Raw genomic sequence first — 24239 nt, forward strand, 5'->3', positions numbered from 1 at the left:
ATATCATAAACACCGTCTAGTCACTTGGCGGTCGGCTATAAACTAACCCCATAATTTACCTCTCTTCACATAATCTAGGAATGAACTATGAGGGACGCCTGGGACAAGTATAATCACCTTTTTACTATAAAAGATTACGAAATTATATTTGTAGGTCATACACTATACACTATACATCCCTAGTTATATCCCTTACCGATCCAACACTATCTATTTTAGTTCTTTTATCAAAAGTCTCCCTCTCCAATCTCTCAAATCGTAATTTTATTTTTATAACAAAAGATAGTTATGCTCATCGCAAACGTCCTTTACAGTCCATCTTTAAATTATGTGAAGAGAGATAAATCATAGAGTCAGCTTATAGTCGACTGTCAAATTAATTAGAAGATGAGAGAGATTTGTTTCTACAAGGACATTTATTCACCTAAAATTAATTCATTATTCTATTATAATAAATTTAGCATCCTCAATTTTTATTATCTACATTATGAGAAAAAATGATAATTAAACGGCCCAGATATATTGAAAGACAGTACATAACGCGGTCTCAGGCCAATTCTCCCTCGGGCCCAGGCCCAATCAACCAATTTGCTCTCGTTCATTTTATCTCCATTAAAGAAGAAAAATTGATACATACTGTTCCAGAATGTACGATGGTAGCAGCACAGCTCAGCGCAACTGCCACTAGCATTTTATTTCCAGCATCTATCTAATCGTCCATCCTTCCCTTCCATCCTACCGCATGTTTGTTTTGACTAGTAGCTGGATTTGTATTTTCCCTGTCCTCTTTTTCCACACCACGCCACCTCCCTCCGGCTTTCTGCATCTTGATTCATACTTGTGCCATTGCTCCTAGTATCGGCGGGTTCCAGAATACCAAAATCTAAAAGCTCTACTGCTCTGCGACCGACCAGAGATTGCAATTTTGCAAGAGCGAGGCAGGTAATTTGAATATATCCCGTAGTTGGAGTTGGAGTTGGATTCTGATCATCAAAAATCGGCATTCATATTTCATCATGAACTAGGTTTCCACGCTTTTCCCCTGCTTCCTGCTTGGCGCATTTCATCGAACAGATTAGGAGGCTTCACCATGTAGTTTTCGCTTTTGCTCGGCTGTCCATGTCACTTGCTTGCTGCCTTCCTGTCCTCGAGTGCGTCTACTGCCTCGCCTGCGCTCGCTGGGCCTGGAAGCGCCTCCTCCACAGCGCCGGCCACGACAGTGAGACCTGGGGCCTGGCGTCGCCCGTAGAGTTTGAGCCCGTGCCTCGGCTCTGCCGCTACATTCTCGCAGTCTATGAGGACGATCTCGACCATCCTCAATGGGCACCACCGGGAGGCTACGGCATCGATACCCACTGGGTCGTCCTCCGCAAGACCTACCAGAACACCCATGGCAACGCACCGCCGTATCTGATCTACGTTGATCATAGAAATTCTGACATCGTCTTGGCAATAAGAGGCTTCAATTTTGCTCAAGAGGGCGATTACACCGTTCTGTTGGATAATAGTCTTGGAAAGAGGAAATTTTCTGGTGGTTACGTTCACAATGGTCTTCTGCGAGCTGCTATTTGGGTCTTTGATGAGGAGTGCAAAGTTTTGAAGGACCTGTTGGAGGTGAATCCCGAGTACACTCTTACATTTGCCGGCCATTCTTTGGGATCTGGTGTCGCTGCGCTGTTAGCAATGGTGGCTGTTCATAGTCTTGACAAATTGGGGAATGTGGAGAGGAATAGGATTAGGTGTTTTGCTATTGCCCCTGCAAGATGCGTCTCACTTAATTTGGCTGTTAGATATGCAGATGTCATCAATTCAGTTGTTCTGCAGGTAAGATTCCTAGACTTCTCCTTTTTTATTGTACTTTTTTGTTGCACATAAGAGCTTATTCAATAGAGAATGTTCTCCAAGAAAAAGGTGAGATCTAAATGGGTTACATAGTCATTCTATGATACACGGATCAACTTAATTATGCACAAATTAGGACTTTAAATTTTCTTGGATCATTGTAAGTATATTATAAAGAAACTCAAGCATTTATGCAAAGTGTTGCATATAAATGGATACCAAGTGAAATTGTTATTGAATAAATCCAATTACCAAGAAATAATGCAATCCACAACCATAACCATCATCTAGAGCCTTTTGATGGGCTGATGGTCTTCATTCATGTTGTTCTATAAATTAGCTATAATTGGTAGTCGTACTTAAGAGCCACATCTTTCCATCTGTACAAGAAGGACATCTGATAAATTGAAATGAAAAGGTCCAAGGAATAAGAACTTTACAACAATTCATTGAGTAGAATGTACAAACTGAGACCTCATTTTGAGTATAATCTAGATCTTGCCCAATATTGACTTTGCTCCATACTGTGCAAATTTTGGCTGTTATTGCTATTCTGTCTTTAGCTATCGTTTTCCAAATTTTAGTTCTGATTTGCATATGTTTATCAATAATTGTTCAGGATGATTTCTTGCCTCGGACAGCAACACCTCTGGAAGATATATTCAAGTCACTTTTCTGGTAAATTGAGGACTCAACTCTTAGAGTAAGGACTTCATTCATTCATTCATTCATTATTATTATTATTATTATGTAAATTGAGGCCTTCGTTTTTAGAGTCAGCACTTTTCACTCGTGGATTTTAAGCAGAACAATGATGAATGCTGCAGTGCATAACAAAAAATGGATTAAAGTTAACCATGTATAATCTTAGGTGTGTACTGAATATTTTTACTATCTGTATGGCTCCCTTAAATTAAGATGGTGTTATCTCTGAATATCTTGAAGAGTAATAGCCATAAAGGAAGAAAAAAAAAATGCATTTAGTGATCTACTATGATTTCATAATGACTATGGCTACATGATCTACTATGACTTCATAATGCATATAGGTAAATGATCTACTATGATTTTGTAATCCATTTAGGAAAGAGACTTTTTTCTTCTTATGGAAGTCTTTCATTTGGCATGTTTGCTTGTAGTCCGGACATATCATTTTTATGCTCCTCTTCACCCAATTTTAAATGGAGCTTGTGACCAAAGATGAAAATAAATGTGTAGATATGTGGATGTATGTCTTAAATGTCGTGTTTAAAATACCATGCCGAGCTGGGCGAAATGGGTGAAACATCTCGTTTCGCCCGCTGACCGACACCATCTGGGAGGCATTGCACAACCTCACAGCCACAGCGGAGGCGTCGCGTGACCCCCCGACATCAGGGGTTCGCATAACCCCTCTGCGGCCGCCGCAAAGCGATTGCACGACCACATGACCACCGCAAAGGGGTCGCACGATCACACGACCGCCGCAGAGGGGTTGTGTGACCATGTGACTGCCGCGGAAGGGTCATGTGACCCCGCGGCCACACCGGAGGAGTCGTGCGACCCTCGGGGGTAGCGGGAGCGCTCCCCCCCCACGCGACAACGTTGAAATCGTGCGAGCTCACGAGTGGTGTCAGATTTCAGATTTTTTTAATTAAAACTTAGGTTAATTATTCTAATCAACTCCTAGTTATGGATAATCTAAAGAGACTTTATTAAACCCTAATAAAATTATCTAATTAATTTTATTAAAAATTATATAAAATATTTATTTATTTATTTTCATATGTTTTCCTGTTTTAAAAGATTATTTTTATATCGTTTATTTTTTAAATATTTATGTTAAATATTTTATTTTTTAATTAATATATTTTATAATTAAAAATACCAAAACTATATCGGCACAGTATGATACGGTACTGAAACATATCGTTTCGATATAAGAATGAAATCCTGGCACAAGCCGAAATTTTAAACCTTGTTTAAATGTTGTGTAACCTGTAGGAAACTTAGAGACCCAATCTGAAATTCTCTATGGCTATTTTTTATTTAAAAAAGGAAAATCCTGAATCAAAATTTTGGGAGTTCTTGGGTCTTGGGGTTATATTCCTGAGTTTTGATGATAAAATATGCATATGCCTATACATTTGAAGATAAACTATATACATGGAATGCATATAAGTATTCTTGGGGTTATATTCCTTGCTGCTTAAACATGAATGCACGATGTAAGTAGCTTCTTGAAACTCCAAATTTCATGAACTGTTGTATCACATAGGCATCATATGATACATAGGATCTTATAAGGACCAATCAAGGACCTGAAATTTCTTATATTCATTAGAAAGAATGGTCTTTCAACCATTTCTTTATATGTACCTACAGTAGCATGCAAATATCTTTAGTTAACTCACTTGTTTCTTCTTGTGCCAATTTCTTTCTCTTTTCATTGCATAAGTAGTGTTTTTGTTGTATTTTGCAAATCAAGTTGACCATGTAAATGCCAAAACCATTATCACCTTAGTTTTCTTTTTTGCAGTTAATATCAATTTTCCCTTAATAATGCATTCCAATAGGCGATGATCACATTTATTCAACTATTTATTTCCATCAAAATGCTATGCTAAGCAACAGGAAGGACTGGAATAAAAAGGGGAAAGTACAGAAATTTCACATCAATTCTTATTTCTTTATAACTGTCAATTGACCAACGTTCTTCCAACTTCTTCCTTCATGCTATGAACAAAAACCAGAAAAACCGCCTAGACATGCTAGGGCAGCTTACTGTCTTGCAAATACATCAATTAAGAAGTCTTTTCTTATTTGATAGGACTGGTATGATTTTCTTTGCACAGTTTACCATGCTTGTTATGTCTAAGATGCATGGCGGATACATGCATACCAGAGGATGCTATGGTAAGAGATCCCCGGAGACTCTATGCACCAGGAAGGCTCTATCATATTATTGAGAGGAAGCCATTCAGGTATACATCCTTGTCCATTATGACATGTGCAAAATTCAGAGAAATATGGCATTCACATTTTTTTTTATTTTTAAACTTGTAAAATGATAGATTTATTGGGTTGTATTAATTTTAGTCAGGTTAGCATCTTAAATATTCCAGGAAAATAGGAAATTGAGGTACTTCACCATTAAAGGACTTTAGGAAAAAACATAGAGAAGCATTGGCTTTTACAGGACAGCTTGTTATCTTGAACAACTAATTGCACAATAGTTAACTTTAAAGGAAGATAGTAAGGTAGGAAACTCTTGGGCATGATTAATTACTCCCTTAGGCTTTCTCAGGTACTAATCTGTACATCTTCATGGTCTTAAAGACATGTTTGCTTGGTGTGAATAGCTATAAATTTCATAGAAAAGAAAATTATGATTTCCAAGATAGATATTTTGCATTTAACTTGCTAGCTTACTAAATTTTTCAATAAAAAAACTCAAAAGGCAATATACTAAATGAAAGTTTTCACAGTTAATTTTTGTTGTTATCATGGAAATTTGACTCTGTACTTCACTTTTAAAATTTAGAGTTGTGATGATTTTGGAACAATACTAGTTTGGACATCATCTTTGTCCCCTAGTAAGGTTAACATGTTTTATAATTCATCGGAAGGAGCAATCAAAAGGAAAGGATATGAAGTCAAAGCATCGAAGGAGGAAGGAGGGACAAAGTGTACCAATTTGCTACCCACTGAAAGGGCATTTAAAGAACAAGATGATGATTATTATATTGCTACATTTATAATCTCAATTCATGTTGGTCAAGATGGAAAACCCTTTTTGTTTTTCTGTGGCCTTCATCTATGGCATCTTAGCGTCTTAGATTCGGTTCATCATTTGGCTTCCTTTGTTGATACCAGAAAGTGTAGGAGAAATTGGATTCTCAAACTTTTCTATGTCATTTGTTGCTTCCTCTTTCATGCCAAAACCTAGCTTCTACCTTGGGTTTTCCTTTGTGGCAAAACCAAAACCTGAACTCTAGACTCTAATGCCTACGTCACTCCAGGTGGGAGGTTCTTTTCTGTACGTGAGTGATATAATTTTTCCTCAATTTAATCCAAATTTTGGGTTTATCAGAGTCACTTTGCTTTATTGTTAGCATGTTTGCATATTGACTACATATTAACTATGTTATCGACTTAAGGACTTAACTATGCTATAAAGTAGAAGGAATTTGATGTCTAGAAGATGAATAAAATGAGAAAAATTTATTACTTGATATAATAATAAGTCTTCTATATTGAATATTAAACTAATATTCAATTTTGTCGGCAAGTCAATAACATATGCATCCATAACAAATTTTTGTTATGATATTAAAGAATTAGCATAGTTTTCTCATAAATTATGTAATTTGATAATCTTCTATATTGCACTAATTTTGTGGTATGGATTTATGTTTCATTATTTGGTGTAATTTTCCTTTTCATATACACTTAATATGACTCTTAATAAACTAGAAGGATGGGAAAAACGTGTAAAAATATAAATAGATTGATGAGCTTTAAATCGATAAGCTTCTTCAAAAGAATATATATTTGTGGATCTATTTATATAATTATCATAAGCATATTTAACAATTCACAAAATAGAATCTCAAATCTCTAGACAACTATGCATGGTTTAAAGTTTTGTATTGTGCTAGTCGGTATTTTCAAAATATTCCATCCCGCTGATTGGGACAACATTTGATTCGACATAGAGCCAATAAAAATCAAAAGAAGCGAATAGAAAATTTACAAGTGACATATAACAACGAGCCAATAAGAGCTAGGTGACCTCTCACCAAAACTACGACGATCCCACACAATACAACTTGATGATTAACTAAATGTCAGCCATAAGCTTTCAGGAGGTTGCAATGACCTCGCTTAGCTACGAATTTCTCCTGGAGGTTGCAATGGCCTCACTTAGCTACAGGACTCGCATTTTTCTTGCTTGGATGTGAGGCCTACGCAAGGTAACGGTGGCCTTACATGGCCACAAGGTTTCCGCAAGGTTGTTGCTAGTTGTGGAGAGCTTGCGACCAGATGTAGTTGCCGCAATCTCGTTACCGCCAGGCGAGGGCTCTTGCAACATCCTCGTCTTGCCACGAGGTCGCCACCTTATAGAGAATTGCGGCCAAACGTAGTCACTGCGACCTCGTGATTGCCATGCTTGGTCACGTCCTTGCGATCGTTAGGTTATGGTAGGCCGCTAAGCCACTTTTTTGCCCTTTATTTTTATTTTGTTTCTCCTAAATGTCTTTCTCCCTTTATTTCCTTTTCGTCTAATCCCTTTCCCCTTTGTTTTCTTTATTTTTTTTAAATCCTTTTAATATCGTTGATTGGTTATTTTCACCCCTCTTTCTTCCATTTTTATTTCCTTTTCCTCTAATGTTGATTAGTGTCTTTCCCCTTTGCCCTTTATTTCCTCGTATCCATTGAGAATCTTTTCTTTTCCTTTTTCAACTAAGACTTTTTTTTTGTCATTAATTCCTTTCTCTTTGTGGGAAAAGGCTTCGTTGTTGTTATTGTATTAATTTCTTTCTCTTTCATTGAACATTTGTCTGAAAGTGCTGGCAACCTAACGCGCAACCCTTGCCCTTTTTCATTTGGGCTTGGGATCGACATTGACGGATTTAAATATATGGTGACTTGAATACAACATAAGATAAGATGGTATCAAAGTTGAAAAATACTAGTCAGAGTGTACTCGGTGAGTCAAAGGGATGTGCACTACCAAGTAAAGAATCTTGATGGTGGAATGAGAAAGTAGATGAAAAAGTGAAGAAAAACAAACAACCGGTAAGACGTTATATATTTGTAAGAACGAGGAAAACTTAAAAAAATATACAGTAATGAGGCCAAGAAAGTAATAAATGAAGTTAAGAATGAAACTTTTGACGCTTATATCGAAAATTAGATATCAACGAAGGGGAAAGAAACATTTGCAGCATAACTAAAGCGAGAGAGAAGAAGACAAGAGATCTTATTGATTTATTAAGGATGAATGCAATAAGGTATTAGTAAATAATGAGGAAATAAAAGAATGATGGAAGAGGTATTTTCATCAACTTTTTAATGAAGGTTCAGGTAACTAATTTAACTTAGGTAATTTAATTAGGTCAAATGAATATAGAAATTTAAATTTTTATTATAGAATTCAAATTTCATAAGCAGAACAAGTGTTAAATGGGATGCAAAATTGGAAAATTAAATCAAATGATATTCCGATAAAGGTATGGAAGTGACTAGGGAAACGAAGTATTGAATGACTTACAAAGTTATTCAACCTAATATTGAAAATAAAAAAAAAAAAGTCTGATCAGGGGAGGGTAAGTACTCTAGTTCCCTTATATAAGAATAAAAGAGATGTACAAAATTGTACAAACTATAGGGGTATTAAATTCATGAGTTATATTATGAAACTTTGAGAAAAAGTAATATAAAAAAGACTAAGGAAGGATACCATAGTGATAAAAAAATCAATTTTGGATTTATATTTGGAAGACCCACAATAAAAATTTTACATCTTCTTAGACAACTAATTGAAAAGTATCGTGAATAAAAGGAAGACCTATAAATGATATTCGACCTAGAAAAAACTTATAATAGAGTCCCAAGAAAATTATATGAAGAATCTAAAAAAAAAAAGGTATTAGTATAGGATATATTAAACTAATTATGATATGTATAAGATATAATAATAAGAGTGAAGATTCCAGACAGATTAACCAAAGCGTTTCCCATAAAGATAGGGTTATGTTAAGGATTAGCTCTAAGTCCCTATTTTTTTACACTTATCATAGATGAACTCACTAAACACATCCAAGATACGATATCGTGATGCATGTTGTTTGTAATCCTCAACCTTTTTCATCCAGATTTGGGATCAACATTTGCCGTTTTAAAACTTGGTACAATAAGATAATAAAAAATGATTTTTTTGCTAGCTTTCTATGATGGCAAAAGGCGATTCGCTCGCCCCCAATGTCTCTGTCAGCCCGTCCCCAGGCCAACACATTTGCTAGCTTACTATGGAATCTAAGGTTTGTGACAAAAACTAACTAAACATAAAAAATTCTGTAAAACAATTACATGTGATATTAATATGATATCTACTTTGAAAATCATTACGTGTGAATCTCAATCAGTCTTGAGGATAAGTTGCACTTGTGCTTGATCTTTTAGGAGATTGGATTGGAACCCTACCCACCTCTAAAGAATATATATTGTTTGATAGGATATAGACACACCAAGAGGAGGTTGGTTGAATAGGATACTGAGCAAGATTATTGGAAGAAAGAGTAAATCTTTCACTTTAACAGCGACTAAAATCAGACTAGGGATAGGGTGGGAGTAGATCTAGTGTTTACAGTACTATGGGATCATGATGGATAAAAAAAACTAGATCATGGCTATAGGTAAGGGACCTAGTGAAGGAAGTGGTAGATGTTTTGGAAGGAATTACCAAGCTTTCTTGCCCAGAAATAAGCAAGGTCCTAATTTGCTTCAAATAAATAAATATAAAATTTTACCAACTTAAATCTAATTATAAAAGGAAATCTTATTTCGAATTTAAATTTTGCATCAACCTAGTTTCATGCCATGAGGATTGTCGTTTATTGGATGAGGCTTAAAGTGTTAGATGAGTGAAGCATTAGCTTGGGTTCAAAATTTTAAATCAGTTCATTTGTGCTTCTAGCATTCCTCTTCATGTTTAGCTGTTTACATCATATCTGCGCTAACACTTTGGACATGGATTTTCATTATATCTTCCATATCTCAGTTAAGCAATAAGTGATAATGATCCAATTGGTAGCAATGGTTTTTTCACTGACTAGACACTTGCACTTTACTTCTCTAAAGACATATTTTAGGAAAATTTTACAATGAACTCACTGAAATGTAAAAATTTAGTCAATTTAATTGTACGTGACACCATTACTGAAACTTAGATCTCTAACTACTAGAAGCAGAACCTTCTTATCTCTATATAGTTGGTCACTCTTAGATAATTTGCTGGTTGAGTTGATTACACATCATTTATGTTATTGTACACATCATATCTGATTTTTATCATGATGGAGTTGGACCAGGGGCTCATATAATCATTTTGATAATAATTATTCCTGATTTCACATTGCATTTGCATGCATATCAGTGAATGACTTTACTGCAATAAAGATAAAATGAAAAAATGATCTTCAGGCGGTATATTGTTTCTGCCTCTGAAAGCTAATGACTCTTGTTATCTTAGTTCGTGTTTGACAGGTCTCACTATTGAATACTACTGAATTATATTGCCGGTTGCAGGTGTGGAAGATTTCCACCTGTTGTTAGAACAGCTGTGCCGGTAGATGGACGATTTGAACATATTGTTCTTTCGTGCAATGCTACATCAGATCATGCCATTATTTGGATAGAAAGAGAATCCCAACATGCCTTGAATGTGAGTCTTTATATTACTTCGCCTCTATAGTATTTGGTTCTCTGAATGTCTGTTTCAAAGCACTTTATCAATAATTTTTTCATCTTTTGTTACATCCTATTTAGCTCCACCTGTTAATGAAGAAATTCTATATGATTAAATAAGTTAGCTACTATTAGTTGAGCTCAAGTTTTTTCAGCTAATAGGTAAGCTTAACAAGTTAATTGGTTAGTTCTTTTATCTAAGTGCATCATGACAATTAATATTAGAGAAACCTAGGTCTAATTTTAAACATAGTTAAGTGTTGAAAATGTTGATTATGTGACAGTGTAGCCACCATTAGGCCTCTCATGCTACCAATTAGGGATGATTCCGTTGTATGAATTGGATTTTAACCCTCAGGAATACAAAACTCTCTAATTGACACCACAATCTAGTCTTACATAGGCATGGACTGATAAAGGAGCTTTATAAGCTTTTAGCTGTTGTCATTAACTTGAGCTTAAATATTTTAGACTAGTAAGTTATACCAGATGCTTATCTGAGTTGTACACTCATTTGAGTCATGACATCTTTAAATAAATAAATTAGGTTCCCAACCTGAGTATCACAAATATCTATTTGCTTTGTATGATGTCTTACCTAAATGGATTAGGATTGGAAAGATTCACATTGTCTTACATTGCTATCAATTTATTGTTTTAATGTCTGAAATAGTTATCAATATGTGGAAATCTATCTCTTTGTTAGGGAAAGTTATAAGAAATTTCTAAAAGTCTCACTAGAATGAGTAGTTCCTCTGTCAATTCAATAGAATAAAATGGACAAAAGCATCACTTAACATGTGAGGGTATAACCCCCACTCCTAATTATGTGTGGATGTGTTTCAATATACCCATAACATGCTAATGGAGCAAAATCCGTATGAAACATAGTGTCAAAGCTCATATAATTGGCTAAAAGGTTTTGTTGTTATCACATTTACTATTTCAATATTAGTTATTACCTTGTTATTTTGCTTTGAATGTTCTCATTATGGTTTATATTAACTTGAGCGACTAACCTGAGATTTTTATCTTTTTAAAGAGGTTGGCGCATAGTTGGTAAAATCGGTTGATACTAATATGGATAGCCTGAGGTGGATGGGTATTGACAATGGCCCAATTTGATATTTTATGAGAAACATATCATAAAAATTAAATAGAAGTTTTAGAAAAGCCTAGAGAGTCAAAGAAATAAGTAGAAATTAGTTAAATTCTATTATAAAATTAATAGAATCTTTAAAATTTGATCAAATTGAGATTAAAAAGGATTAAATTGAATTAAACCTTGGTCAGATTGGGATCCCTATAAATTTTTTTACCAATTTCACTCCAATTTGATTCTTAGAGAATTTGCATGGAGTCTTTGTATAAATTTTATCGAGTAATTTATACGTAAAATATGATTTCATTATTGGTTATAATCTATTTTTATTATTTATTAATTTTTAAGTTAATAGATAACATTATTTGTATGTTGCATTATTACTATAGATAATGTCTTTAAAATTTTATAACATTTGTTGTAAATAAATAATTTTATTATATCTTTTCTCATTTTATATATTTTTTTTACGATGTTGAACCTTTGAATCCATACTTGGGCTTTTAACTATATGATTCCACCTTTAACAACTAAATTTCACATGTTTGTTGGTTTGTTATTAAACAATTATTGTAGGAGCCTTCAAGCCTTTTCGCTTGAACTTTCTCTAGTTTGGTATCAAACAACTATATTTCCATATTAAATTCATTCATTGAACATTTGCCTTAGTTTAATGTTAGTTGGCAGCTTAATACAACCCTCCTCCTTTATCCTGGCTTGGGACTGATTTGTCATGGGTGGAATTATATTTCCATATTAAATATTCTCTAATATTTTCATGAGCTTTTCCATCTGTCCTATGAGCTCCACTTGCCCCTTTATTCATAACCTTTAAGTTGCCTTCAAATGAGCTTCAATCTCTTATTCTTTATGATTCCATTCAACTCAACCTAAACCCTAAAACATGTAAGCCTGACGATTGTTACCTTTCTAAGTCGGCTTAATGATCTTCTGACTTACGTTAGGATTTAGTTTACTCCCAAACAAAGTGCAATTAATTTGCAGGTAGGTCTTCAATTAACTATCTAGTCAACTCAACCTACCTCACTCAATGGTACTCCAAACAATAATCTTTTGTCTGCAAGCTAAACATCTTGAATTGACTCCTTAGTTGACCCAACACATACAATCAACTGGTCTTAACCTCCCAGTTCACTGGATTATTGACTCCAATGCTGAAATATTTGTTTCTTGGTTGAGTCCTTTCCTAGGTCAAATTTTACAAAAAAATCATACAAGTCACTCACAGTCTCTCACAAATCACTTAGACTTTACCAGTCAAGTCTGCCATGAGGTCTCACCTCTGGGTGTTCCCAAGAGAGTCTATGAGTCTTCCTTGTCTGCCTAAATGCCTCTTTCTTCCTAATCTTCCTTGTTTGCATGGTAAATGTTCAACCTTGATCTACAAGACTTTTTGACTCTTAAATATCTAATCATTCTTGACCTATTTGGACTTCTCCAACCACAAAGTACTTGGTTACTCTCAACCTACGTATATTTCTCCTTTGCCAATACTTATTGAACTTTTTCTCCTTTTCCTCTATTAATACTGGGTGAACTTCTCTTACGCCAAGTATTTATCAATCTTGACCTACTTAAATTTCTTCAATCCACTGCACCTATACACTCGGCAAATTTCATAGCAAGCACAATATTGGCCAAACTTAATTGTTTTGTCAAACATCAAAACACTCAAAATCGATCAGTTGGGATATCATTGCACCAACAATCTCTCCTATATCATTTGATCAAATTGGCCACATGGACCATGCTGGGTTTATATAAAAACCAATAGCAAAATCAGAATTTTTGACTATCCTATGACTAAATTATGAGATTTAATACTTATGTATCTTATAACAATATACATTGGACAAAATTTAACTATCATATGACTATTCGTTAATAAATTAAAATGGTGCAGAATTTATCATTACTTTGTTTTTAAACATAGATTGCTTCACAGAGTAAAAACACTTTGTTCTATTATATCAAAATTACTCGCCTACAATTTCAAATGTAGATTTGGAGTAATATAAGAAGTATAAGCTTTAACTCTTATGAATAAGAAATACAGGGAATTGAGTATAATTTCAATGATATACTCAGTAAAAGAGAACTTAATTGTTTAGCAGCTTATTTGAAGACCAGAAGATCTTATCAAACTATGGTGGAAATCCTAGCAGACTCCAGCCATGAGGCAACAATGAATTTCTGAGGTAGGGGAGTGGGCAAGAGGGTGGCAATGCAGTGGTATCGTTGTTGAGGGTTCTTAGAGGATAACACCCATCTGTTAGAGAAACCAGACAAGCATTCGTCAATTGTGAAAGGTTTGCCCAAGCTCTGTCATGGTAATGTAATGTAGTCAATAGCCAATCTGTCAAGTACAAGAGGTCTGCCACCCTGCCTCATGAAGCAGATTCATTTGGATCCCTAAGCTTAACCATTGTATTTCTTAAACCTTAACAAGATGAGAAAGGGACAGAAAAAAATGTAGAAACTATGAAAAGAAAATGCTAAAAGGCGAGGGGGGAAGCAGGTTGGATAGGGTTGGAGGTGGGAGGTGGGAGCATGGATAAGAGGGGAGGAATTATGGATTTGGTACTGTGAGAGAGAAGGGGATGGAGACTTGATAGCTTCAAGATGAGGGACTCCAACATCAAATTCCTGTAGCATTTTTTAGTGACCAACTAACTCCAACCATTAAATCTTTCCCTTGGACAGTTCATGAATACCATTGATGTGGTTCATAGAGCGCTCACTGAATCCAGAGACTCTTAAAACAATAACACAATAACAACTATCAAGTCTTATCCCATTAGATAAGGTCGACTATATTGATCATTTTACACCATTAGGCTCTATCCTCTACTATATTATCATCTATACTTACATAAATTTTATCTTGTTTTATTATTATTAATCAAGTCATTTTTGGTCTTACTCGTTTGATGTGCATATTTATCATAGTTTCACATTACCTGACTGGAGCATTTATTGGTCATCTAAGTACATGTCCATACCATCTTAAACTTGCCTCTCGGAGTTTTTCTTTAATAGATGTAACTTTGACTTTCTCTCTAATGCTCTCATTTCTTATTCTATTCGTCCTCGTATGTCCACACATTCACCTAAACATTCTCATCTCTACAACTTTCATCTTCTGCTCATGTGCTCGAGTCATAACCCAACATTCAGCGTCATATAGCAAAGTAGGTCTAACCACCATTTTGTAAAATTTTCCTTCAAGTTTTAAAGGTACTTTACCATCACATAAAACATTCGACGCTCGCCTCTATTTCAACTATTATACTTGTATTCTATGTAAGACATATCTCTCAATCCCTTCATCATTTTGCAAAAATGTTCCTAAATACTTAAAGCTCAACTCATCATCTTATTTTAACAATTGTTTCATTATGTCTAATATTGCTAAACTTAAATTTCATATATTCTGTCTTTGCTCTACTAAGCCAAAATCTTTCACTTCTAGTGTGTCCCGTCAAAATTCTAGTTTAGCATTTACTCCATATGCAAACAACAAACACCATGCTATTGTGTCTTGAATGTGTCCAGTAAGTTCGTTCATAATTAGTATAAAAAGATAAGAACTTAGAGTTGATCCTTGATATAATCCTATCTTTATTGAAAATGCTTTAGTTAATCTGCATGAAGTATTCACTTTGGTCGTTACATCCTCATACATATCCTTAATGAGTTTAATATATGTTACGCTAACGTCTCTTTTTTCTAGAATTCTCCATATAATTTCTCTTGAGACTCTATCATAAGTTTTTTTAAATCAATAAATATCATATGTAGATCTTATTTTTGCTCTGATACTTTTCAATTAGTTGCCTGACAAGATATATAACTTCTATTGTCAACCTTTCATGCATGAACCCAAATTGATTTTTAGTCACCGTGGTCTCCTTCCTTAATCTTCATGGTATGATTTATTAGTTTAATACTTTTATAGTTTGTACAATTTTGTATGTCGCTCTTATTCTTATATAAGGGAACTAGAGCACTCACCCGATATTTTTTTTCATTTTCAATATCATGTTAAATAATTTTGTAAGTCGTTCAATACTTTATTTCCTTAGACACTTTCATACCTCTATCGGAATATCATATGGTCCAACAACTTTTCCATTGTGCATCCTATTTAAATCTTATTTTACTTCTGATTTTTGAATTCTATGATAAAAATTTTAATCTCTATACTCATTTAACCTTTTTAAATTAATCAAGTTAAGTTAGGTCACCTAAATCTTTAATGAAAATACATTTTTCACCGCTCTTTTATTTCTCCATCATTTACTAGTACCCTATTGCATTCATTTTTAATCAATTTTATTGTCTTCCTTTTTCTCACTTTAGCTATTCTATAAATGTCTCCTTCCCCTTCTTTTCTATTCCATTTTCGATATAACCGTTCAAAAGTTTTATTATTTTCTTCATTCACTGCTTCCTTAGCCTCTTTCTTGGCTATTATATATTTTTTTAAGTTTTCCTTATTCTTACAAATATAAAAGTCATATATATTGGGTAGTTAAGCTTTTTCTATGCTTACTATGCTTGAGTAAGCTCTTACTATAAAAGTCATATAAAAGTCATATAAAAGTCATATATATTGGGTAGCCTCTTACTATGCTTGAGGCATATATACAATACTACTAACCTATATTGGGTAGTTAAGCTTTTTCTAGGGATGACCTTGCAATCTTTACCATCTTTATTTCTCTCTTCCTAACTTTAAGAAGTTAATTTGTGATTTATTATTCCCAATTTTGAATGTGACCAAGTGTTCTTCTCTTTTCTTAAAAAAAATATATTATCTAATACAAGGTCATATGCTGTTGCAAAATCTATAGTTTTCTCCTTCTTCATTTCTCGTTCCAAACCCATAATTAGGGTCGTAAACAAGCCGAGCCGAGCCGAGTTTTAGAGTGTTCAAGCTTGTTTGATATGATAACCGAGCTGAGCCGAGCCGAGCTTAAAATGAACAAAGCTTTTGAAATGAGTGTTCAAGCTTGGCTTGGTTTATTTTTTATGAACTTGAGCTTGTTTGAAGCTTGGCTTGAGCTTGGTTCGTTTAGATGTTATCAAGCTCTCAATTCAAGCTTGGCTTAAGCTTGGTTCGAGCTTGGTTTGAGCTTGGCTTGAGCTTAGTTTGAGCTTGGTTCATTAGATGTTATCAAGCTCTCAATTCAAGCTTATTTGATTGTTTGAAACTTTTAATTGTTTGATTGGTTATTAAGATTAATAATTTAAATTTATTTATTTATTTTATTTTATTTTATTATTTATTTAGCATATTGAAAATAGTTTTATTAATAAATATGGTTCGTGAACATTGTTCACGAACGTTATTCACGAATATTGTTCACGAACGTTAACGAGCTGAACACATATGTGTTCAAACTTGTTTGTTTAGCTTAACGAGTTGTTCAAGCTTGTTTGTTTAATTAATCTTATGTATATTGAACGAACATAAACAAGCTCTTACCAAGCCGAACACCAAGCTTGTTCACGAACGCTTGGTTCATTTACAGCCCTACCCATAACCCCATGTACCCTCTTATATTTCTCATTTTTCACTCCAACATGCCCATTTAGATCTATTAAAATCATTTCATTTGGTGGAATGTTTTGCAATACTTCATCTAGTTCGTCCCAAAACCTAGATTTGGTAGATTCATCTAATTTTACTTGAGGTGTATATATGCTAATCACATTCATAGTTTTTTTCGCTACTACTAAAAGCTATAATTCTATCCCCTTTTTTAACTACTCATTTATATGTTAACAACCTATCTCCAAATAATACCCACTCTATTTTTGTTTTACTTTTTCTGTGTATCATAACTTAAAACCCAAGTTCTCTATCATCTTTACCTTTTTGCCTACCTATTTTATCTCTTGTACACATAAAATACTAATTCTTTTCATAATCATCACATCTACTACCTCCATTGATTTACTAATGAGGGTTCCTATGTTCCATGTTCTAAATATTAGACTATTAGTTTTCCTATAATATTTGTTCTTATCCAACCTATGATATGAGAACTCTTGCTTAATTAGCACTACATCGGAGTTCTGGAGATGTAGTGGTCCTTGTCGATACGTTACAGTCGGACCCTACAACACGAACACTTGCATATTTAATACTACATACGAGTTCTGGAGATGTAGCAGTTCTTACTGAGACGTTATAGTCGGACCCTGCAATACCTTCCTTTCGGAAAATAACCTAATATTAGCACAATAGTTTAATGAATCCATTCATTGAACATTTGTCTTAATTTTAACGCTCGCTGACAACCTAATACAACTCTCCTCCTTTATCCGGGTTTTGGACCGACCATAACTTGTTTATCATAGACGGAATTCCAGAGACTCTTAAAAGTATAGTATAAATTTTACACCTTATTTTTACCCCTTCAATTATTATTTTGCCATTTCAATCATTCTAGCAGCACTTTATTACTTCTTTTTTTTTAAAAAAAAAAAAGATACACAATTATTTCCACAATTTCAGATATACATTTTAATTATACACAAAGGGTCCCCCTCAATTTGAAACACCTAAAATAATTTGCTAAATATAAATGAAAAAGACAATGCACTTCAGTCATCATGACAAAAAGTGAGAATACCTCAAGCATAAAATCACAGAAGGTGAGTTAAATCAATCTCCCACTCAAGCTTCCATCAAGAAGAGGTAAGATCTGTAATCACTCATCAAAATATAAGGTAGCACATTGAACAAAAACACCAGTTCAAAGACTAAACATTAACTCAATTAACAGCACTTGCCCCAGGCATCCACGACTTGGAGAGGCCTGCCAGAAGCAATTAGAGTTGCTGCCCCAAATAAAATAAGTCCAAAAACCCAACTAAAAGATTGATTCTAATAAGAATAACTAGACGCTCAACAAGAGATTGAAGGTCACAAGAATGCCTCACAACTATCCATGACTCATGGAAAATAAGTTGCTAATACAAGGTTGCTGACCAAGAATCAACTCCTCATTATCAATCCCACACTATTAAGGATCCCAAGACCAGATCATACTAGTTAAGCAAAGGATCGGGTAAAATGATGAAGAATCCCTTTATTAGCACAATTATCATTTCAATATCATCCTGAAAATGAGATCTTGAAACTGGGATAGTTGAAAGACTACTTGAGCTTCAGCTAGATATGTATCCCCTTTATACCCCATTTTGACATTCAAATTAGTTGACTGCATAGGAAATTCAACAACAATGGTGGAGTGATCCACTCATTGCAGTGGTGCAGTGGGTTGGGCAGTCTCGACTCTCTAGCAACACATTCCTTGTCATTGGGGTCCTTACATTTGGGGAAGGGCTATGAGGATGGCTGGGCCACAAAAGAGGAAGAAATGGATTTTTTAATAGGGGAGAGGTTTCCAATAATCACAGACTTTCAAGAGATGAGAGACTTTATTTGTTAGTATAAGGGATCAATTGAAGTTCATAATGGATCTCCTATTCAATATCGAGAAGAAGGTCCAATAGAAGTAGATACAGAGGATGCAAGGGGTGATCAAGATGGAGGGAAATAGCATTCATTAATTAGAAACATGTTAATGTGCCTAAAGAGACACATAAGTCACGAATTAAACGAGAAGGGACAACGATGGAGAGAATGGAAAACTGGAAGAGATCAAGGAAAGAAGCATTGTAGTGCTGTAAGGTTAGCATAGGCAATATCATAAGGTGTCATTTTCAGGTTGAGGTGACCTCAAGAGTCCTCGAGAACAGGAAGATGGTGGCAGTTGCAAAGAGAGTGAAATCGAAACGTCTTCCTCAAGAAGGGATGGGTCTGCTCAGAATATGCTACCAAACATAGGCACAATTTCATCCAGGGGGCTGGAAATTGGGAGGAGAGGAGGGAACACCCTGACAAGAGCCTATGTTTCCTTGTACTAAGTAGGGAAGAGTAAAACACTCATGCATAAGGACTTAATGTAACTGTAATGCAGGGGATATTAAGGGGACTGGAGACGGAGGAGAGTAAGGGGACACCCTGAAAGGAGCCTATGTTTCCTTATACTAAGTACGGAAGAGTAAAACACTCATGCATAAGGACTTAATGTAATGTGTAATGACAAAACACCTTGTCTACAACAAACTATAGTTTTCAAAACTCATACGACTGCTAACTCACTAATTCTAGAAACTTACCAAATTGCAATTTGCCAAGGAGACTAGTTTTTTAGCAACTGAATACCTCAGACTTTCTTTAGGTAGTTTTGCAATGCTAGCACATATTTTCTAGCATATTCTTGCACCTGCATGGCTCTCATCTATGTTTTTTTATTAAAATAATAATAAATAAAAGATAAAGTAGTTTTCAGTGATGGCCTTTGTATCTTGTCACTACTGGAAAAATTCATACTGGCCATTGAGTTTGTTTTGCTGAATGGTCTTTGTAACTCGGGACTGTTGTAAAAATTCATACTGGCTGTTGAATTCACCACTATATAATTTTTAAATTTGGAGTAACAACCTCCAACCAACAGCAAGCTTTTGAAACTTGCAGTTAATGATGGAGAGTGAAATGCTAATGGAGATTCCTCCAATGCCAAGGATGGAGAGGCAAAAGACGCTCACCAAGGAGCACAACAAAGAGCACAAAGCTGCACTTCAGCGTGCCATTCTAATGTCTGTGCCAGATGCATATTCAGCATCAGAATATGGCACGTTTGATGATAATAATCCAATTATGGATGCCGAGGTTATTCCATCATCGTCTACCAACAATATACACAATTCAAAATGGACTGAGTGGATTAAAAGGGTTTTTGAGAAAAATGACTCGGGAGAGATGGTGCTGCGAAGAACAACGTCAACAAGCTCGTAAATGTTGCTAAACGCATTCTTGATTATGTATGCCTATGCATGACTGATACCTACAGTCTGTGCAAGAGCTGTCGATGGCATTGCCTTTGCTATTATGTAAATATGAGCTAGATAGTGTAAAATGGGCAAACATGTATTTTGGCTAAATTAGTACTCTGGCATTGGTGGGTTTTATATTTGGTTGGTTTAGTATTAAAATAATGATATGGACGATCTAGACTTTTTGCACTTGTCGCTATTTGAACATTTACTAATTTTAAAATCATCTAATTGTTTAGATATATAGATGAATAATATATTCTAATATATAATGCAGGTATAATGGGTTCTCTGTGATTAGCGTCGGTGTTCACTAATCATCTAATCTCACTTTTTATTTACAGATCTTTCATTATAACGTATTTATAGGAATCTAAATGGGGAGTATAACTAAAGAATATTAGATTTTGGATTGGTTGCGGCGTATGTTTCTCAATTTATTTTAATCGTCGGTGGAAAATTTTTATGAGATCGGATCCATCATCCTAGGAATACTCAATGAGATTAATTAGATTTTTTTTTTTTCTATAGTAATCCGGTTGAGACAGTATGAATTGACGGGCGAAGAGTTTGGATAGGCCAGTTGCACTTGTGGAATGACAAGTCGATAATGAAGAAGTTCACTGTCGGATGGGGATTAGAATAATGGCTTTACTAGAGATATCTTATGTTCACAAGAAGAAGAAGATTAGAAGGGAATCGAGATAGACTTGATGAGACTCCTTTACTCTTAAGTCAGACTTTGGAGAAATGAGTAGCAAATAGATGAGAGAGCAAAGAATAACGTATTCCTCAATGTTGGCACCATTATCTTATACAGAGGGAGCGATGAAAAAAACTTATTCTATCTTTTCTCAAAGGATGCATCTGTTTTATCTATATTGAAGAGTGCATCCCTTTGTAATCGAGGTAATTGTTTCATAATAACCGCAACTATCATGTAACTATGAAATTTAAAGCCTTCTTCGAGATCCTCACGTATCCGCACTCAGGTTTTATTTCGGTGTTCAAGTGCTCAGGAGCTCAATCCATTTGGACTTAGGATTTAGACGCTATACCGTGTAGGATCATGCCTACGCTATAGCAGTGCATAGCATATACAATTTTATGAATTGATAATATAATAATTAAATAAACAAACAATCAGAATATACCACGGAAATAAAACTAGTTAATTAAGCAACAATAAACTAAATTTAAAATGCACTTGATTTTAAGTTAACTAAGACAACTTTCTTAACCAAAACTAAACGGGCAAAATCAAACTTAATCAATGTTTATAACACTCGATCTAATTAATATTGCAAGACCAAAGCTAATAAAATATGCAAATTCTTTTATAGAGATATTCCAAGTAGTGAATTATGAAAAACAAATGGCTTGAGTCTCTTTTTTAGGGTTCTAGTCGAATGTTGAACTTGTAACGCCCGAAAATTCTCAAACTTGCATTAGAATTATTCTATGATTTTTCTGAAATTTTTAGATATTTTTCCGGAATTTTTCGAGTAGCGGAAGTAGCAAAAATAATTAAAAGAATAAAATAGCTTAGGCGGGAATCGAACCCGAGACCTATGGTGTAAGGGATAATGCTAGTAACCGGTGAACCCAGCAGGGCCGTGCTGAAAGGAAAGGGAGACGATTTAATTTATATTAGAGTTGGGCCGGAATTACCACTTAATATAAATAGAAGGTTTAAGTGGGGTTTGGGTTATTTCTTTTATTGGTTCGGCAAAACCCTTCCTCTCCAAAGCCTCACGCCGACACCTTCCTCTTCCTCCTCTCTCGGCGCCCAAGCCCCAAGGGCTCTCGGATCATCTTCCGGCGACGACTCCAACACGAAAGAGGTTCTTCTCCGCGAGAGGAACGCAAAGACGTGAGCGGATCGTCGAGAAGGTCATCTCCACCGGAATTCTAGCGAATAGAATCGTAAGAAATTACGAACAGGAGGTAAGAAACCCCTCACCTGCAGTATAATAGCTACCGTTTGATTTTCTGTGCATTAGTTTAGTTATATGCGTATGTTTTCGACATATAGGGTGTATTTAACCTTCCTCGCAGGTTTAGGGATTTAGTGAGTACCTTTAGATGGGCCGGACACGTCTTTTCTCCTTCAGTTGGAGGTTTAGATGCTGTCGGGTGCCTAAGGGTAGTCTCCCTAATAGAGAGGGGAGTTAAAGCACACTAGGTGGTCGATTAAATAACTAGCTTAGAAAAATGCAACCTAGGTATTTTTATTAGCACAGTTGAATGCATTAGAAGCATCTAAATCAGTAAATTAGTTATCCTAGCTTATATGGGACTACGGTCCAATGGGTGGGCTCCCACAGTTGCCTCTAGGTTCAGACAACCTAGCTCTAGGGTCAAACAACCTAGCTCTAGGTTCAGATAACCTAGAAACAGTTATTTAGAACAGTTTAGCTATACTCAGTATTTTACTTTTCAGTTGGCACTGTACTGGATTAGATATCCATTGGGCTGGGCTCCCATAGTCGGTCCCTAGGTTTAGATAACCTAGTAGCTCTACTAAATTCGGGATTTGCAACCCCGGGACTAGTTAGAGATGCGCGCATAGCAAGTACAGTTGTCGGGCCCAAACAGCAGCATGATTACTATTTTCACTTATTATGATATTAGCTTTCAAACTCTTAATCTAATCCAGTGAATATAGTTTAAGATCAGTTTTAGCTTAGTTCAGTTTCAGTATCATGCTCCAGCTTAGTTTTTCCGTGTGAATATGCATGATAACTTTATGTGCAGTAGTTATACATGTTTATATGTTCAGCTTTAGATATGCCATGATTGTATGCTTATATGCCATGCCATGCTTAGTTTATTCAGTATATCCAGCATATGTTTTAAACAGCATGATTTAAAATCATATTTGCATCGTTGCATGTTTTTGTGAGGTAGATGGTTTCTTACTAAGCTTTTTAGCTTATAGATACTACTTTTCTTATACTGCAGATAAAGGTAAAGGAAAAGTGGACCAGTAGCGGAGGCTGGAGGTCAATGCAGATCAAGATGTGTGTGGCAGGAACTGGAATAAAAGATTCTAAGGGATTTTAGCAAGTTTTACTTAAGCATCAGAACTCTACAGTATTTTGTTATGTGCACTCTAGTTGTTAATCACTATGAATTAGTTCGCTATGCACTCTATTATGCTTAGAACCCTTCTCTTATGTTGTGAGGATGTTAGTTTCCATTATTAGAGTGTTTCCTAGCCTTATTAGAATTGTTGTGTGAGGTTTTGGCACGCCAAAGTGCTGAAATCAGAGTCCCCGGACGAAATCAGAACTCTGATCGGTCTCCAGACCGATCAGAGCCTGGATCGGTCAGCCGACCGATCCAGACATACCTGGATCAGTCTGACCGACCGATCCAGCCACACCTGGATCGGTCAGCCGACCGATCCAGTTGGGAACAGAACGACCGCAGCTCCGATCGATCTGTGGATCGATCGGCAGGTCTGTGGGTAGTTGGGAAGTTTAGTCCTAGTCCCTAGTTCAGTTGGGATGTCCAATTTCCCTCCTTAGCATGTGTACACCAGCAAAGAACCAGCAAAGAAGGTCTTTGGCTCTTTCTTACCAGTTGTATCCGTCCTTAGTAGAGTAAAATTTTTAATTAGCCCAGCTTTCCACACAGTATAGTTTAGCATTATTGTGACGATCGGCCTTACAGCCAGTACCCAGAAGGTGGGTCGTTACAGAGTGGTATCAGAGCAGTGTTCCATACTTCCTACACACACATCAGCATTGTACTTACAGCTTCCAAGTAAGAATACCTCTACTTTATTTACGCTCCTTGTTTTGTTATTACAGTTCATGTTTTTATGCCTACTGCCTGTTGGTATGTGATAGTCTTTTAAACATGATATCATTAATTATATAACTGTGATAGTATTAGTTAT

At 35.3% G+C, this 24239-nt stretch overlaps 1 protein-coding gene across 3 annotated transcripts; it reads left to right on the forward strand.

Annotated features, from left to right (window-relative positions):
* Positions 1-673: 673 nt before the first annotated feature.
* Positions 674-23455, forward strand: LOC121985022. 3 transcript variants are annotated; one of them, XM_042538277.1, is made up of 6 exons: positions 674-942; positions 1026-1824; positions 2462-2520; positions 4677-4805; positions 10135-10270; positions 23297-23455. In XM_042538277.1, exons 2-6 carry the CDS (start codon positions 1120-1122, stop codon positions 23396-23398), a joined length of 1131 nt encoding a protein of 376 aa, XP_042394211.1. In that variant the 5' UTR covers positions 674-942; positions 1026-1119; the 3' UTR covers positions 23399-23455. The 3 variants fall into 3 exon arrangements, with proteins under 3 accessions (XP_042394211.1, XP_042394203.1, XP_042394195.1); XM_042538269.1 differs by lacking the exon at positions 23297-23455 and adding an exon at positions 19974-20521 and having other exon boundaries at positions 679-938; XM_042538261.1 differs by lacking the exon at positions 23297-23455 and adding an exon at positions 19974-20521 and having other exon boundaries at positions 680-942.
* Positions 23456-24239: the final 784 nt, after the last annotated feature.

This window comes from Zingiber officinale, chromosome 1B (assembly GCF_018446385.1).
Source record: "Zingiber officinale cultivar Zhangliang chromosome 1B, Zo_v1.1, whole genome shotgun sequence".
Classification (NCBI taxonomy): domain Eukaryota; kingdom Viridiplantae; phylum Streptophyta; class Magnoliopsida; order Zingiberales; family Zingiberaceae; genus Zingiber; species Zingiber officinale.